Source organism: Pan paniscus, chromosome 5, assembly GCF_029289425.2.
Source record: "Pan paniscus chromosome 5, NHGRI_mPanPan1-v2.0_pri, whole genome shotgun sequence".
Classification (NCBI taxonomy): domain Eukaryota; kingdom Metazoa; phylum Chordata; class Mammalia; order Primates; family Hominidae; genus Pan; species Pan paniscus.
The window spans coordinates 40,916,370-40,935,199 of record NC_073254.2 but is presented as its reverse complement, the minus strand read 5'-3'; the positions used below and the strand labels follow the sequence as shown (position 1 = coordinate 40,935,199).

At 42.9% G+C, this 18,830-nt stretch overlaps 2 protein-coding genes and 1 non-coding gene across 3 annotated transcripts; 1 reads left to right on the top strand and 2 right to left on the bottom strand.

Annotated features, from left to right (window-relative positions):
• Nucleotides 1-1,127: 1,127 nt before the first annotated feature.
• Nucleotides 1,128-1,199, bottom strand: TRNAM-CAU (transfer RNA methionine (anticodon CAU)). The gene has a single exon. It is a non-coding gene; the product is annotated as a tRNA-Met (tRNA).
• Nucleotides 1,200-14,108: 12,909 nt separating this feature from the next.
• On the bottom strand, nt 14,109-14,748 carry LOC100977261 (histone H2B type 1-C/E/F/G/I). Its single transcript, XM_003804426.6, has one exon. It carries the CDS (start codon nt 14,746-14,748, stop codon nt 14,302-14,304), a length of 447 nt encoding a protein of 148 aa, XP_003804474.2. The 3' UTR covers nt 14,109-14,301.
• A 350-nt stretch (nt 14,749-15,098) lies between these two features.
• On the top strand, nt 15,099-16,258 carry LOC100985121 (histone H2A type 1-H-like). Its single transcript, XM_008959808.6, has 2 exons — nt 15,099-15,503; nt 15,816-16,258. Exon 1 carries the CDS (start codon nt 15,111-15,113, stop codon nt 15,456-15,458), a length of 348 nt encoding a protein of 115 aa, XP_008958056.1. The 5' UTR covers nt 15,099-15,110; the 3' UTR covers nt 15,459-15,503; nt 15,816-16,258.
• Nucleotides 16,259-18,830: the final 2,572 nt, after the last annotated feature.

The following is an 18,830-nucleotide window of genomic DNA, read 5'->3' as shown; positions in this document are numbered from 1 at the left end:
TTTAAAAGCATATGGGCCAGGTGCGTTGGCTTAAGCCTGTAATCCCAGCAGTTTGGGAGGCCAAGGCTGGCGGATTGCCTGAGGTTAGGAGTTCAAGACTAGCTTGGCCAACATGGTAAAACCCTGCCTTTATTAAAAATACAAAAATTAGCTGAGTATGATGGCAGGCACCTGTAATCCCAGCTACTTGGGAGGCTGAGGCAGGAGAATCTCTTGAGCCCAGGAGGTGGAGGTTGCAATGAGCCAAGATCGTGCCACTGCACTCCAGCCTGGGCAACAAGAGTGAGACTTCATCTCAAAAACAAATAAACAAACAAAAAACAAAAAACAAAAACAACAAAAGCATATCTAGACTGTAGACTACTTAAGGTTGTTGTTTTTTTCTTAGTTCCTAATACAGTATGTGACACATAAATATCTGAATAGGAATCCTTTCTGAGAGAGAGAAGCATAAAGCAGTCCACACATATGTTTAAAAAATAAGCACAGCGAATAGTTCTATTTGAGATATTAAAAGATGGTAGAGAGTAGAGACATATTTACCAGTAGGGTCCGCAAAAATGTTTTTCTCAGGTCAGAGTTCAATCAGTGCTATGAAGACTCCACACCCACCTCAAAATGCAACTCATTTTCCGAGATTAAGATCCTTGTAGGTGAAAAGAATCTGTGTGGGGATTTAGGAATTCCTAGTCGATTGCCTTAACTACTTGGCAAATAGTGCTTTCTGAATTATGTATCAAAAGATATAAAACTCCATTCCTGGGCTCCCACCCCACCCCACCCTTGGCACTCAGTTTATATAAGCATTCTCCTTGCTTGGCAGGTTAACTTACAACTGTCATAACTGGCTGCAACAGTGGTATAGCCTCTAAACAAGAGAAATTTGCTTTGTTTACAGATGAAATATTGATTAATGACACTTGGGTGTCCATGAAAATCAAAATTGTACATGCAGAGATTGTAGTTTCACATTATTTCCTGGAAATGCTTGTAATTCTGGAATTAAAGAAATACTCGGGTTCATTTTGTTTTCTTTCGTCATTGTTTAACCTAAAAAACTGTAACTTAAAAAAAAAAAGGGATCCTCAGGAAAACAGACAAGGGGGGGAAAAAAAAAAAAAAAAACCTAGCAGAGGATGGTTTCGATCCATCGACCTCTGGGTTATGGGCCCAGCACGCTTCCGCTGCGCCACTCTGCTGTTCTGCCTAGGACAAGCTCTCACAGTACTCTTAACTACTTACAGGCGATGCGTTCAGACTACCTCGTAATTTAAGAAAAAACCTACGAGCAGTTGCCTACTTCTTTGGCTACCACAGGTTGCCAACTCACTTTGGAAAAAGGAATCACCAGAATCAAACAGAAAACAAAACTAGGGATAGAAAAATAAATATCAATACACTGGTGGGCTAGGCGCGGTAGCTCATGCCTGTAGTCACTGCACTTTGGGGGACCCAGGCAGGCAACATAGCGAGACCCTGTCTCAATAAAATTAAAAAAAGGAAAAAAAAAAACCCCACCCCGAAACCTACACACTGGGTGCAGTTGTGAGGGGCAGTTAGATATTTAAATGGCAATTACAAATTTTAATAAGCAGGGAAAGAAGAGAACAAACTGGGAATAGAATCAGGCCTCCGCGCGGAGGGCAATAATTCTACCACGAATCACTAACCTATCATGCCTTCGCCATCGGGAAGAAAACCCTTTTGGTTATGTTTCCCTTGGCTTGGTGATGGAGAGGGTGAAATCTTGCAGTTTTCAAACACTTCCGAAGGGGGGTTTCGGTCCGCATGTGCTTTACAGCAGGCAGCAGAAAGCCAGTCACTGTGACCTTGGGGACAAAGCTGCACTCCTTAGGCTTCCGGTCTTGTGGACCGAGGCTCCTCTCCAATCGTCCTAAAGCAACTGAAGGAACAATTGATAACAATTTAAACATGTTAATTTCTTTAATCTGATTTGGTTGTTAAAACAGCCTTAAAACTTCTTTAATCTGATTTGGTTGTTAAAACAGCCTTAAAACTCTCATTCCTATTTCCCAGCAATTGCAAGAGACGCCTCCGCGGAGCCGGCGCTCAGATGCCAAAGGCTGGAGTCGTTGGTGACGTCATCCAGGGTTGGGCTATGCAGGGTGGGGCCAAGAAGCAGGACCAAAGTTCCGGTATGCGCGCTTTCAGTCTTCAATTAGGTCCGAATTCCCTGCATATAAGGGCGTTGCTTTGCCTTGGCGTTTAGGTTTTCTAAGTTGGTTTTAGGAGTTGCTTAGTCATGTCTGGCCGTGGTAAGGGTGGAAAAGGTTTGGGTAAGGGAGGCGCTAAGCGTCATCGCAAGGTTTTGCGCGATAACATCCAGGGCATCACTAAGCCAGCTATCCGGCGCCTTGCTCGTCGCGGCGGTGTCAAGCGAATTTCTGGCCTTATCTATGAGGAGACTCGCGGTGTTCTGAAGGTGTTCCTGGAGAACGTGATTCGTGACGCTGTCACTTACACAGAGCACGCCAAACGCAAGACCGTGACAGCAATGGATGTGGTCTACGCGCTGAAGCGACAGGGACGCACTCTTTACGGCTTCGGTGGCTAAGGCTCCTGCTTGCTGCACTCTATTTTCATTTTCAACCAAAGGCCCTTTTCAGGGCCGCCCACTTTTTTCATAAAAGAGCGGACATCTTGTTATCCTGCTTTGTTCCAGATTTTTGCTGAGAAGTAGTTACTGTGCACTTGTGTAGATTTGCAGGTAACGTTTAATTACACGTGCTTAATCTCGCATGTTTAGGATTTGGGCATAAAGTACTTAAAGCCACTGTTTTCTGCTTGAGGGAAGTTGGTATGTTGAATATGTTTAGCTTTCTTGTGGCATTTTAACACTTTAGATACCAGTGAGTAAGCTGGATTGCGACAGTTTATAATTCCCGTGGGCCTTCCTCCTTCAGTTTAAGCTTGAAGCGTTCGTAAAGTTCTCAAAGACTACAGAAGTTGGAAACTCGCGGAGAGACCGCAAGTTACCCTTCCCAAAATGGCGGGAAGGGCTAAAAACTAAGAAAGTTCGCACCCAGACGGCGGGCCTTAAACCAAGGCGAATCCGTGAGCGCAACACGTCTGCGTGAGTAGGATCGCAGACCCAAGTCCAGGCGGCGTGCGCGCTGCTGCTTTTGACTTGGTGACAAAACTCGTCTACAAAAGGCAGTGTGGGGTAACAATATAAATGTTCACTTGAGAGCTTGCAAGTATTGTTTCCAATAGACCTAAAGTGTGTTTTTGAATATTACGAAAATATTAAAAGGTAGGGTATCGCTTAGTGAGCAATATAGAAACATCACCATAACTTAACTTATTTTGTTTTTGTTGAGACGGAGTTTTGCTCTTTCATCCAGGCTGGAGTGCAGTGGCGCGATTTCAGCTCACCGCAACCTCCGCCTTACGGTTTCAAGCGATTCTCCTGCCTCAGCCTCCTGAATAGCTGGTATTACAGCCGCCCGCCTAATTTTTGTGTTTTTAGTAGAGATGGGGTTTCACCATGTTGGCCAGGCTGGTCTCGAACTCCTGATCTCGTGATCCACCCGCCTCGACCTCCCAAAAGTGTTGGGATTACAGGCATGAGGCACTGCGCCCGGCCACGAAAATTTAAATTCTTAACCAGCAATGATCGCCTTTTGAAAAAGTATACATTCAGGCATCAGGACAATGATTTGCTAGAGACCAAACCTGTAGGAGATTTGGATTGGCTTTTTTTTTCCTTTTTTGAGGCGGACTCTCACCCTCGCCATGCTGGAGTGAAGTGGCGTGATCTCGGCTCACTGGAACTTCTGCCTCCCGAGTTCAAGCGATTCTACTGCCTTAGCCTCCCAAGTGACTACAGGCTCGCGCCACCACGCCCAGCTAATTTTGGTATTTTTTAGTATAGGTGGGGTTTCACCATGTTGGCCAGAATGTTCTCCATCTCTTGAGCTCGTGATCCGCCCGCCTCGGCTTCCCAAAGTGTTGGGATTAGAGGCGTGAGCCACCGCGCCCGGCCTGGATTGGCTTTTCTTATGGCATCATTTTACTTGGCTTCTATACTCTGTCCTGAGCAGAAGTGACTTTTATATACTTAGTTGAAATCAGGTTAATATGCTTGTCAGTTTATACAGAGACATATGTCTGGTTTATCTACGTTGAAGATAATAGGACAATTGCTGCTTTAGGATGATAGTTCCATTGTAAAATCAGATTTTTCCTCTTTGTGGTCAGCAAGCAAATTGTAGGGTTATAACTTTGAAATCGAGAAAATCAATGGAGTTAGGGTTTCATCTTTTTTAAAGATATGCACTTGTACATTAATATGAAAAGAACGATGTTATCAGAGCTAAGGCACTGGTTTGTATGAGGATATAAATTTAACAACAAAAATTGAGCACATAACGTATGCCAGGTACTGTTCATGGCTCTGAGAATTATAGGAGTGAATGACAGTGAACAAAACAGTATTTTCTGTACGCATGGCGTCTGTTGGGTGTGCGTTCACACGCAAAGTAAGTGAAACTATCAGATGGTGCTAAGTGCTTTCACTGAAACAGGCTAAAGACGTGTGGAGGGAGGAGGTGATGTTTAATTAGTTATTTTTTTTGAGATAGGGTCTTGCTCTGTTGCCCAGGCTGCAGTGCAGTGGCGCGATCTCGGCACATTCCACCTCCGCCTCGCTTGGGTTCAAGCAATTCTAGTGTCTCAGCCTCCCGAGTAGCTGGGATTACAAGCATGTGCCACCACACGCAGCTAATTTTTGTATTTTTAGTACATATGGGGTTAGGCTGGTCCTGAATTCCTGCCTCATGTGATCCGCCCACCTCGGCCTCCCAAAGTGCTGGGATTACAGGTGTGAGCCACCGCGCCCAGTCGAGAACGTGATAATTTTAAATGATAGAGTCATGGAAAGCTTTACTGATAGAGCGATGGTTGCAGAAAAAAAGACGAGAGAATATTCCAAATAGACGACCAAGTAGCAAAGCCTGGAGATAGCAGACAGTTATTGTGTCTGGGCAAAAGGGCAGAAGAGGTGCAGAGGAATGGAGATGAGGTCTGAAAGGCAAATGGAGGCGAGAAGGGTGCAGAGGAAAGGAGATGAGGTCTGAAAGGCAAATGGAGGCGAGCAGTTCCTATATGGGCGGTGTAACTACTTTGGCTTTTATTCCTAGTGAGGTGGGAGCCACTCAGGGTTTTGAGCAGAGGACTGAGTTGATCTGATTTATATTTTAGAATGAGCTGTCTGGATGCCTGATGAAGAATAAACTGTGATGGAACCTGGATAGGAGCAGAGACCAGTTAGGAGGGTACTAAAATAAAGGAGTTGAGATGGCAGTGGCTTGGACCAGTGTATTAGTGGTAGAGGCTGTGAAAAGTTGTTGGATTCTTTGTTTATTTTGACAGAAGGTTGATAGTTCGTTTCTGAGTCACTGAATGTGTAGAGTATGAGAGAAAGAAAATTTATGGATGATTCCAGTGATTTCATTGACAGCAACTGAAATGGAGGTATCAATTGCTAAAATGGGGAAGAATACGGAAGGAACAAGTTTTGGAAAGAATTCCATATCTTAGTTTTGGACATCCAGAGAGAGTGTCAGATGCTTATTACACATATCTAAGAGGAAGACACGAAGTAAACAGTTTGATATATAAATCTGGATTTCAGAAAAGAGGTCTGGGCTGGAAACATAGATTGAGTTTTTACTCCCATGAGGGTAAAAAAGCCAGAAGGTGAAATGATATCTGTTTAGGAAAAGAGGATTGATAATGAAGAAGAAGCAGTGCAAGGACTGGGCCCTGGGTTAAGGAAGTAAGGAATGTTTGCTTTGTACATACGACATCTGGATTCCTAATTTACAGTTTTACAAGTGCTTTATTTAGTAATTCTGTTTCTGTAATTTTTGGAACAAACAGAAAAAGTTATCCCTATTTTACAAATGTGGGAAAATGCCCTTGGTAATAAGGGTATGCAATCATATTGCAATTTTCATTCAAATAACCTATTAGAGCCATGAAGGGGTTACTTTGGAGACCCAGTGATAGATATTCACACCTTTTTCAAAATGTGCCCACTTTCCCCATATATTTTGCTTGCAATTCCAGGAGTTCTCAGGCCTCCTGAAACGTATTTGTGGATCTCAGCTTGAAAGCTCTGTATTTGATGCTGCCTTTTTTCTTCCCTTAGTTCTGTGGCTCCTGATGGATCTGAGAAGATGGACGTGGAGGATGAAAATCTGTCTGATTATTTTGAACTGATGTTTGTTGCTATGGAGATGCTGCCTATATGTTGATGTTGCAGACGTTAAGTCACTAGCCCACAGCCTTGTATTCCATACTCAGAGACCCTGCTACTTACTTGACATCTCAACTTGAAAGTCCAATTAATATGCACTTCAAACTTTAATAGGCTTCAAACAGAATTTCTTTCATTATCTCTGCAAAACAGCTTCTCCCATCATCTTGAAATTAGTGAATGGCATTTTACTGTTTTAGTTGGAGTCATTTCTGTGGTTTTCTTTCACATCCTACATAACAATCCATCAGTAAGTTCTATGAGCTCTTCTTTGAAAACAAACAGAATCCAACTGTTTCATTCCCACTTCTGCTCTGGTCAAGCCACTGCCAACACTCCCCTTTATTATTGTAGCACCCTCATTGCCTAGTTCTGTCCCACAGATTTCCAATAAAAGGTGAATAAAATCAGGTCACTCTTCTGCTGAAAACCCTCCAATGGCTCTCATTTCGCTAAAAAGAAAACCCAAAGTCCTTTCAGTACCTTGCAAGGCCCCACACTCCGGCTCTTGTTATCTCTTTGGCCTCAAATCCCACTACTCCTTTCCTTCCTCGCGCAGCTCTGCTAGCCTCAAACTTGCTGTAAGTATGTATCTCTTTCAGGGACTATATATTGACAGTTCCCTTTGTGTGGGCAACTCAGCTTCTAGATTTAAGTGTTGCTGCCTCACTTCTTTCAAATAACACCCTCTGTGTGAGGCTGGTTGTGACCCCACTGGCATTACAATCCTGCTCCCTTCCTCACGGCCTTCCCACTATATTTTTCCCTGCTCCTAAGGATCCTGCAGTCTATTTGGAGAGTGAAAACATATGCTTATGAAAAGGAAAGCAGGAATGGAATATTATATGGAATGTCAGATGAGTGTAATTCAAGTCAGTATCAGAAGTGATAGTTCCCGGCTTGGTGCCAGATGTTGGAGGCCTGTTGGGCCAATGACAGGAATGTAGACTTTATTCTGGACAGCAGAGAACCATACAAAATCTCCCCTCCCTGCTTTGGTTCTGATTATGTCACAATTCTAGCATCTTTCATGAAACTAGTTTTTGCACTGAGCATATTAGACTCAAATTATGTGTTTATCTTAATAAGTGCCTAGATGAATATAAATAAAATGAATATAAATCTAAATTTACAATTGACAAAATGATATACTTTAGTGTACATAAATCTAAATTTACAATTGACAAAATGATATACTTTAGTGTACATTTTAGGTTATGTCCTTCTGGCAGAAAAGGAAGATATTTCAAGAATTATCCTTTACACAGCAAGTCTTGTATATTAGCAGTGATTTTTGTAAAGTGCCTGGTCTTTTGAGCATCTACAGACTTTGAGTATAAGGGGAGATTGCCTTTTGTATAACCAAATTTCTAATACCAGCAATATTTATGGAGGTTCTGTATTTTTATGGAAGGCGAGATGACTTTTCCGTGAATACATTTGTTCATTATTGTTTCTTTATTTGCTTTAAAATTTATAATTCTAGATATATATAAAAGAATGTAGGCCGGGCGCAGTGGCTTACGCCTGTAATCCCAGCACTTTGGAGGTCGAGGTGGGCGGATCACAAGGTCAGGAGATCGAGACCACGGTGAAACCTCGTCTCTACTAAAAACAAAAAATTAGCCAGGTGCAGTGGCGGGTGCCTGTAGTCCCAGCTACTCGGGAGGCTGAGGCAGGAGAATGGTGTGAACCTGGGAGGCGGAGCTTGCAGTGAGCTGAGATTGCGCCACTGCACTCCAGCCTGTGTGACAGAGCGAGACTCCGTATCAAAAAAAAAAAAAAAATGTAAGGCCAGGTACTGTAGTGCATGTCTGTAATGCTGGCACTCTGGGAGGCTGAGGCAGGTGGATCACCTGAGGTCAGGAGTTCGGGACTAGCTTAGCCAACATAGTGAAACCCCATCTCTACCAAAAACACAAAAATTAGCCAGGCATGGTGGTGCGTGCCTGTAGTCCCAGGTACTCTGGAGGCTGAGGTGGGAGAATTGCTTGAACCCAGGAAGTGGAGGTTGTAGTGAACTGAGATTGCGACTACACTCTAGCCTAGATGACAGAGCAAGTCTCCGTCTGAAAAAAAAAAGTATTAAATCCACATACAAGTTATAAAGGATAATATGATGACCATGCTTGAACCCAGTTGCCAACCAGGTATAACAAATACTACAAATAACAACTTTGACCTCATCTCTCATCCTCCCACTACTTCCCCTGGAGGTAGCCATTGCCTTGAAATGTTGCTTGCTTGGCATTAAAATTCCTTATGCTTTTCTGGTCCTTACACTAATACTGCAAGTTTTGCTTGACTTTCCCATTTGATCCTCTTTGAGGTCACCAGTGCATTATTTTATAAACAAGAACATAGAGTCACATGGATTATTAAGTGGTTCACTAATCTTACTCTATCCTGTAATGTTAGGATACTTGTCTCTTGCCTTGTTTTTCAATTTCCTTAGTGAGGAATTGTATCTTACAATTATCCTATTAATTTTTTATATACCAAACCTAGAATAATACTGTATACATAGTTGGTGTCCAATAATTAATTAATTTTTTTTCCTGCAAATATGGAGGCAGTAGAAAAAAGAAAAAAATACTTTTATTTTTCTTAACACAGGACAGAGAAACTTGGAAAAGGAAAGGGCTTAATGGAGAACTTCCTTTTTCCTAACCACACTATTGGGAGTTTTAGAGACAGCCAAATAGAGAAAGTTCTCTCCAGAGGAGCTGATCCTTTCATCCCAAAGAATGCAACAGAATTGTTTACATTTTGGCATTGAGCCTTCTAGTCAGTTTTTTTTCCTGTAACTAACTATACTACACATGTATATGATATATTAATATAAATGAGAATATATGATTTGGCACCTTTCCCAAAGTACTATCCTTCAAGCATATTTTATGTTTATTTTTTTGACGTTAGTTTTAATAGCTGCACAGTATTTCATTATGCATAAACCATTTTTGTCTTTTTTCTTCTCTTAAGACAGTGTCTCTCTCTGTTGCTCAGGCTGGAGTGCCGTAACGGGATCATGGCTCACTGCAACCTCTGCCTCCCTGGCTAAAGTGATCCTCCTGCCTCAGTCTCTCGAGTAGCTGGGACTACAGGTGCACACCACCACACCGGAGTAATTTTTGTATTTTCTGTAGAGATGGGGTTTAACCATGTTACCCAGGCTGTCTTAAACTCCTGGGCTCAAGTGATCTGCCTACCACGGCCTCCCAAAGTGCTGGGATTATAGGCATGAGCTACTGTGCCGGGCCTGATAAAACCTATTTTTAGTGAAACTCCTGCTCTTCTACATATTTCCAATTTTTAGCCACAATAAACAAAAATATGTTAAAATAGAATCAATAGAATAGGATTTTGTATATTATTAAATATATGATGAAAATGAATGGTGGTAATCTAGGATGAGGACCAAATTTCAAACTTGGATAAGCAGAGCTATGAGGATAATGAGGCCAGTCTTGGTCCTGCTGGGTTTGAGCCACCTGTGGAATACTTAGTTCATATAGTATTTGGAAGACTAATTACTGCACTTCTTGTTATAGACTGATTTACCCTCCTCCCTGCTGCATATGTTGAAGTCCTTGAAAATATGACTGCATTTAGAGTTAGGGTCGTTAAAGATATAAAATGAAGTTATTGAGGTGGGTCTGAATCCAATCTGACTGGTGTCCTTATAAGTAAAGAAGACTGGACACACACACAGAGAAAAGATAATGTGAAGACACAGGGAGAAGACAGTTATCGACACACCATGGAGAGAGACCTCAGAAGAAATGAACCCTGCCCACAGGGTTAATCTTAAGAGTCGTAGCCTCCAGAATTGTGAAAAAATAAATGTTGAAGCCACTCAGTCTGTGGTACTTTGTTATGGCAGCCCTAGCAAACGAATACACATCTCAAACATTTTCATTCTGGGATTATTTTTCTCTGCATTTTTTCAGTGTTATGTCTGCTTCTCTACCCTAGCAAGACAGACATACAGAACACAGATGCCAGCCCACACCTACTGTGTGCTGTAGGGAAGAAAACAGCTTTCCCTTCTACCCATCTGAAATTCATTGGCTGGGGCCCTGTAACAAAAGACAGATTAACGAGAGAAAAGCATATACATTTGATATGGTTTGGATCTGTGTTCCCACCCAAATCTCACATTCAGTTGCAATCCCTAGTGTTGGAGGTGGGGTCTGGTAGGAGGTCATTGGATCACAGGGGTGTTTCTCAAGGTTTAATACCACTCCCTTGGAGCTGTTGGGATAGTGAGTTTTGTGATCTGGTTGTTTAAAAGAGTATGGTACCTCCACCTCTCTCCTTGCTTCTGCACCACCATGTAAGATGCCTTGCTTCCCATTTGCCTTCCGCCATGAGTAAAATCTCCCTGAGGTCTCTCCAGAAGCAGAAGCTGCTATGCTTCCTGTACAGCCTGTGGTTTTATGAGCCAATTAAACCTCTTCTCTTTATAATTACCCAGTCTCAGTTATTTCTTTATAGCAGTGTGAGAATGGACAATACAACATTTATTTAATATAAATTTCACATGACATGGGAGGCTTCGTAAGGAAATGAAGACCTGGAGAAGGGGTAAACCTGAGTATTTTTACACTAGGTTTGATGAAGAGTGGAGAGTCATGCAGAAATATAATAGGACAAAAAGAAGATTGTCAGCTAAGGGTAAAACAGAAACCTAGCAAGGTCTTTTTGTTCAGATTTCTCTCAGACTCTCTAGGACTCATATGAGGGTCCTATGACCTGTTTCAGGGGAGAAGAGTTGGGAAAAATCAGATCTTCCTGCCCACGATGCTTCTCATATTCTTTCACCTTAAAATATTCGGTATGTCAAGGGGCCATATTTTGAGATAGTATGTTCTGAATGCCATCAAGATACACACTGCTGAGGGTAGATGGGAGATAGTAACTTCTTGGTTCTTTTCAGAAATTATTTACCGCAGGAGTGACAAATACAATAGTAGCAGCTACTCAAATCAGAGCCTAAAAATGATGTTACTTCTCTAGTGGTGAGGTGGTGTTCTTCAGCTTTTCAGGCCAGGAATTTATACCAATCAGTTTCCTTTGAAGTGACCTATGTCTCAGGGATACAATGGATTCAGGAATGTGTGGCCCTCATTAGCCAGCCAATTTCCTATGTTCCAATTAAAGAACATACTTATCAAGCTGCAGAAGTTCATCTGAAAACAGGGCTGTGATTTGGAGGTATATGAGGGAAACCTAGTCAACAAATGGATGGAAAATAAATGTAGCAAGGTTAGCAAAGTTAATAGGAAACTTGGGAAGAAAAAAGAGTAAAAAAGTACTAAGCACTTCTCATGTGAATTTCTAGGTTTCCTTACAACTCAACACATCTGACCATTAAATGAGGCACCCCTAGTTCCAGTGAGGGCATGAGACAGTCCCTGGAAAATATGAGACATGTTGCTTGAACTGGCAAGCAACGATAGGGAAATCAAACAGCCACAGGCAGTAGGATGTCTTCAAAATGCTTCAGAGGAAAACAATGGCTTTAAAGATGGGATTGAACTGTTCAAAGAGTATTATTTACACTGCCAGACAAAGAAGCCCATTTCACATCAAATGCTAATTATTCCAGGCCTCAGGACTCTGGGCTTTAAATGTGGGCAGGACCAAAGGCACCTTCCCTATCACTTCAACCAGAGGCTTAGCCACAGCTAATATTTAGGGGGTCATTCTCTGTGCAGACACGGTCCTAAGTGCTTTAGCTGTGTTCTTTGATTCGTCACTCCAGCAATGTCATGCAGTAGTTACTAATTATTATTCCTGTTTGGAATAAACAGGTAAGGAAGTGCTTACAAAAGAATTAGATAAATTGCCCAAACTTAGGATTGAAACAATCAGTCAGGACTATATCACTTCCTGAGTGATGTCCCCCTCAATCCATGCTTGAATATTTCATGAATATATAATTTAAAATGTATTCAAAATTAGCTTTGGGGAGCAAGAAATGAATGCCTTAGTTATATTTGGGGCTTAGAGAATTTTCTTCACAAATTCCATTACAAATTTACTTTGAGACTAGCCTGGGCAACACAGTGGGACCCTGGCTGTACAAAAATCATAAAAAAAAAAAAAAAAATTCAGTGGGTGTGATGGTGCGTGCCTGTAGTGCCAGCTCCTTGGGAGACAGGTGGGAACACTAGCCAGGGAGGTTGAATGCAGTGAGCTGTGGTTGTGTCACTACACCTCAGTCTGGATGACAAAGTGAGACCCTGTCTCAAAACAAAAAATTTAAAGCAAATTTTGGTCACTTAATGTTCACAGTAAGCTGCTATGTGGGTATTTGCAGATAATGACATGTAGGTAATAGATAGAAAATAAGATCTTAGAGCTCACATTTACACTGACAATGCCCATGTTTTCCCCACCACAATACAGTGCTCAGAAAAGTTAAACTTGCTGCCAGGTGATGTTTAGGGCCCAAAGGTCACCATTAATATTATTTTATTTTTAAAAGAAACTTTTGCTGGTGTAAGGACTTTGCTGTGCAACAAAGAATATGTGTATCTCCTGACCAGTTTTCTTTTATTACAATTGAGCCTAAATTTCCTGACTCCTATGACAGCAACTAGGCTCCTGCTTGGGATGGTCTCTAACAAACAGTTGGAAGTAATCCTTAGAATCAGAGTAGATTCAAATCTCAGTTTTATTTATGTGTAAGGGGCTAGTTACTTAACCTTAATTCTTGAGGTCATTCACCTGTAAAAGAGGAGCTTCCATTTCACAGCTGACTGTAGGAAAAAAAAATCAATGAATGAAATAATGCATTCTAAGGACTACCACACAAATGTTAATTCCTTGTAACCCTCCTCTCTTAAAGTGAATTTTCAAGAAAGGGAGTAGCTGTGGACAAAGTCGTTCCAGGACACGGAGGAGGAGGTTTAGGGAGAACACAGTCCTTGGAGCCTTAAAAAGGCTTACAGATCAAAGCGTCTGAATGTAGCACCGGGAATTTTCATTTCTTTGCTCCAACTTCAGGCTATCCTGTTGCCTGTTCTTTGTCTTAAACCTCAATATGTTCAGCTAGGAAGATGGTAGAGTTCCTGGTCTTGCCAAGAGGTAATATATATAGCTACGTGAAGTAATCCAGTAATTATAAACTCAGTAAAATTTGTAGAGAAATCAGTGGACTCGCAAGGGGGATATGAAAACGTCTGGTAGCGATCTGCCATGGTTTAGAAATGCAACCAACAGAGGTGATTTCCTCCATCATATGCCGCTCCAACCATTTGCAAGCTAACAACGAACTAAAAGACGAGTTTCGCTTTCTCAGACCTTATTTTAGATTTAAGACTACCCCAAACTTGATTTCCACCCGGCTACTCCAAATCAAGGGCAATAGGATGATAAAGTGAAACTAAAAACGAAAACAAAATTTTAAGATGGTGGTGTGCGGGGAGAAGAAAAGTGGGGATCAATCTAGAACACGATTTTTCCTTAGCTGCTGAGTGAAATGTGTCATATTAAGCTGCATACGCGCTTACTCCTTGGTGACGCTTACAATCTATAGGGGAAAAAACAACGAACCTGGATTTTTTTTGAGATGTCTCGCTCTTATACCCCAGGTTTGAGTGCAATGGCCCTATCTGGGCTCACTGCAACCTCCGCCTCCTGGGTTCAAACGATTCTCCTACCTCTGCCTCCCAAGTAGCTGGGATTAAGTTGCCTGCCACCACTCCCGGCTAATTTTTGTATATTTTAGTAGAGACGGGGTTTCACCATGTTGGCGAGGCTGGTCTCGAACTCCTGACCTCAGGTGACGCGACCGCCTCGGCCTCCCAAAGTACTGGGATTACAGGCGTGAGCCACTGCGCCCGGCCGAACTTGGATGTTTTAGTAAACCCTTAGTATCCCATGTGTTGCTTAGCCATTTTACCTTGCCAATGCCAAGTCTGGAAAATTACAGATCTTTAAATGACAACATGGGTGGCTCTTAGAAGAGCCTTTGGGTCGTTGGCGCTTTTACCCAGGTAACTAGTTTACTTGGAGCTGGTGTACTTGGTGACCGCCTTGGTGCCCTCCGACACCGCGTGTTTGGCCAGCTCCCCGGGTAGCAGCAGGCGCACAGCCGTTTGGATCTCCCTGGAAGTGATGGTCGAGCGCTTGTTATAATGCGCCAGGCGGGAAGCCTCGCCTGCAATGCGCTCGAAAATGTCGTTGACGAAGGAGTTCATAATCCCCATAGCCTTGGACGAGATGCCGGTGTCGGGGTGGACCTGCTTCAGCACCTTGTACACGTACACGGAATAGCTCTCCTTGCGGCTGCGCTTGCGCTTCTTGCCATCCTTCTTCTGTGCCTTGGTCACCGCCTTCTTGGAGCCCTTCTTCGGGGCGGGAGCTGACTTAGCTGGTTCAGGCATGTTCGCAGCCGAAGTGATACCGTCAAATGACCATAGGAAAATGCTGGTGAACCCAAACGCCCTCATTATTTATTTCGTGTATATGCAAATGAGGCTGGCTGAGTTTCGGTTTCTGATTGGTTCTTTTAGTGTCTGAATATACGATAGGCCATTTCTGAACTCCTAAATCTCATTGGCTCTCCCAGAAGCTCAACCTTGCATAATTTGACCTTTCAACTATAAGTATGTAAGTCAGAAGTGTTTTTTTTTTTTCTTAAATTTTTTTAAACACCTGCTTTTCGATTGGCTGAAATCTGTGTTGAGGAGATAGCACAGTCTACTTTGCCGAATATAGATTATAAGAGTTTAGCTGCTTGCGTTTTACTAGAATCAATCACTTGCCTTCTTCTAAACAAGTATTTAAATACTTCACTGCGTCTGGATGTGGAATGCAGGGCAGCAAAGCTCGCGCCAAGGCTAAAACGCACTCTTCCAGGGCTGGTCTCCAGTTTTCTGTGGGCCGAGTGCACCGCCTCCTCCGCAAGGGCAACTACGCCAAGCCGGTCCGGGCCGGTGCGCCGGTGTACCTGGAGGCGGTGCTGGAGTACCTGACCGCCAAGATCCTGGAGTTGGCGGGCAACGCGGCCCGAGACAAGAAGACCCGCGTCATCCCCCGACGCCTGCAGCTCGCCATCCACGACGAGAAGCTCAACAAGCTGTTGGGCAAAGTTACTATCGCGCAGGGCGGTGTCCTGCCCAATATTCAGGCCGTGCTGTTGCCCTGTCTATACAAGTGACTGACTAGGCAAACAGGACTAATGAGAAAATGTTTAATATCTCAAGTAAGTGCTTTAATGTAGTCGGGAAGAAGCAAGTTCAGTAACGTTTACAAAACCTTGTAAAGTTTAGATGGACAGGGCCACTGCAGTGTTCAAGTTATCCTGAAGAAGAGGCTGGGGGGGGTGGTATCCTGGAATATCATCAATAGGACCCAACGAAAAGTAAATGATAAGAGTCGTTGGAAAACCTAAAATTAGCCTGTGCTTTAAAAATTCTCAACCGAAGCAAAACACCATTTGGGACAAAATAGAATTCAGTTAACATTTGTTGCTCACTGTTGTATGTCGGTGACTTCTTGGCTCGTGATTTCCCAGGTACATCACCCAGGAATCCTGCCTTATAATGGTCAAAGGTTTCTAGCTAGCAGCAGTCCAGGTGACTCAAGAAAACGGCACAAGATAAACTTCTCAAAACGTGGTCCTCCGAATCTGGCCCCACAACACATCTACTGAATGAGAATTAGCGTCTTCCAAAGTCTTAAAGTAGTCGTTTACGGACTACAGCTTGAGAAGCGCAGAATTAGAACTTTAAGAAGTTAACGTTCTTGGATCGCAGACTAACCGAGAAGAGAGGATTCAAAAATGAAGTGATTCATCCAATCAGATTTTCCAGTAATTCACCAATCACATCGTTGGACTCTTCAGCCAATGGTTTTGTTGCGCGGGACTTTTGAAAATCAACAAGGCCAATTAGAATGTTTCTGAGTATATATAAGGGCAGTTTCCACTCTGCCAAGTGGCTGAGTTTTTCTTTCAGGTAGTCTGAGATGGCCCGCACCAAGCAGACTGCACGCAAGTCCACCGGTGGCAAAGCGCCGCGCAAGCAGCTGGCCACTAAGGCGGCTCGGAAAAGTGCGCCGGCCACCGGCGGCGTGAAGAAACCTCATCGCTACCGTCCCGGCACCGTGGCTCTGCGCGAGATTCGCCGCTATCAGAAGTCGACTGAGCTGCTGATCCGAAAGTTGCCTTTCCAACGCCTGGTGCGAGAAATCGCTCAGGACTTCAAGACAGATCTGCGCTTTCAGAGTTCCGCGGTGATGGCCCTGCAGGAGGCTTGCGAGGCCTACTTGGTGGGGCTCTTTGAGGATACCAACCTGTGTGCCATCCATGCTAAGCGAGTGACTATCATGCCCAAGGACATTCAGCTCGCTCGCCGCATTCGTGGGGAGAGAGCGTAGAGGTTTCCGGGCAGTAATTCTATCCAATTTAAAAAGGCTCTTTTAAGAGCCGCCTACTTTCACCCGAAAATAGCTGTGACTAACTAATCAAATCTTTGAAACTAAACATTGGTTTTAGTACTTAAGTCCTCATTTGATTGGCTAAAGTTAATGGTAAGCTTGCTATATTTGTTCCCGTGCTTTTTCCCGAAAGTGCCAGATTGTCAGCGTCCTTTTCTAAACTGGCTTTTAGGGGTTTGGTGCTTAGATTTGGTAGTGGAAGGGGCCACCGGGGGGCGTTTATATACATTGTCTCAAGCGTTAGTCGCGTTGTCTACTTAACACCCATTATAGATGGGATTTTTTTTCGTTGTGTATTTCTGGCTAATCCCTTTTAAAACTTTACAGGTATGAGCATTGGCAGTTGAGAGTAGGTAGGGGTATCCTTGGTTGCTGCTTTTTCGTGTCTGAAGCAGCTATTTCCACAATCCCCCCTTTTTTTAAACAGTTCTTGGTTTTTCTGTGAAATGATCCATTTTTGGCTGATAGTTAATTCAATATTAGAAATTGGCAGCAGAAACGAAAGCCAGATTGGCCTCTACATTACTGGCAGCATGGGCATTACGTGGGAACTTGTTAGAAGCTCCCAGGGCATTACATGGGAGCTTGTTTCAATCCCCATCTAGGGCTGGAGTCAATCTGCATATACCTCAGATGATTCTCATGAACACCGATTTAGGAAGCCTAGGTTGTTGGTTTTGGTCTCATCAGTAAAGGCATCCTGCCTGTGAACTCTTACAAGGAGTGAGCTTTTGCAAAATGCATGTTTATTTATGTTACAGAATGAAATATTCTATGAAATGTTCTCTAAAGCAAGTGCACAGAAAAATCCCCTAAAATAGTTTGATTTCTTTACAGATCAGTTTTCTCAATGTAACATTACAGTCACATGGGAAGGCTTTAGAAAAATCTTTACCTGGGGTTCAATGAGACTAATAGCAATCTAGAGTGGGCCCAGGGAATGGTAATTATTAAAATTCAGGTGCTTCTAACAAACAGCTGGGGCTGAGACTCCTTGCTACATAAATTTTAATACTCTTATTAGCTCTGGTTTGACTCTAGGCTTAGCAGTTTTCTAATTGAATCAGTTTCCTTGTAGTTTGCCTTCAGAGAGAATATACTGGTCTCTAAAGACTTTCTGGCTTGCTTGACTATCTTTCAACACCTGGCTTTTATAAGAATTTCTTAGGGCGACACTAATGTAAGTTTTTTCTTTTTTGTTTTGTTTTGTTTTTTGTTTTTTTGAACCACCGAGGTCCTTTCAGTGACTGGAAGTATCAGGTTTTTAGGGATGTTACAAGGAGGAACACATACCATCCTGGGCTGCTTGGCATACAACCAAGATATGTTTTCATATAGAACCCTTCCTTTACAGATTAGCACAAGGCCCTGTTTGGGTATTCAGCAGATCCTTCTTTATGATCTTTATTAATTTAGCAACTTGTCATTTTTTTTCACATATTGCTTTTATTTAAAAAACTTATTTGACATTCCAGAATATATGGGAAAGGAGATAATAGTTTAATAAAACCTATGTTCCTCTCATCCAGCTTCAATAACAACATTGGCTAAGTGTTTTATCTATTGATTTTTGTAAAGCAAATAATGAAACTGCCTAATGGGTTCACCTTGCCCACTGCCTAGACAAAGCTGATTTATCTAGGCAGGGAATTGCAATAGAGAAAGTAATTCACGCCGAGCCAGCTGTGCGGGAGACCCTAGTTTTATTGTTACTCAAATCAGTCTCCCCAGCATTCCAGATGGGGGGAAGCCGATGAACCAGGAGTCCTGATTGGTCAGGTCAGAGATGTCATTATAGGGAGCTGAAGGTGTCTCCTTGGGCTGAGTCAGTTTCTGGGTGGAGGCCACAAGATCGGATGAGTCAGTTTACCAATCTGGGTGGGGCCAACTGATCCATCAGGTCTGCAAAATATCTCAAGCACTGATCTTAGGAGCAGTTTACGTGGGGTCAGAATCTTGTAGGTTCCAGCTGCAGGACTCCTAAACCATAATGTGTGTGTGTTTTTTTTTTCTTTGAGACAGTCTCACTGCGTTGCCCAGGATGGAGACTGTAAACTCTGCCTCCCAGGTTCGAGCGATTCTCCTGTTCAGC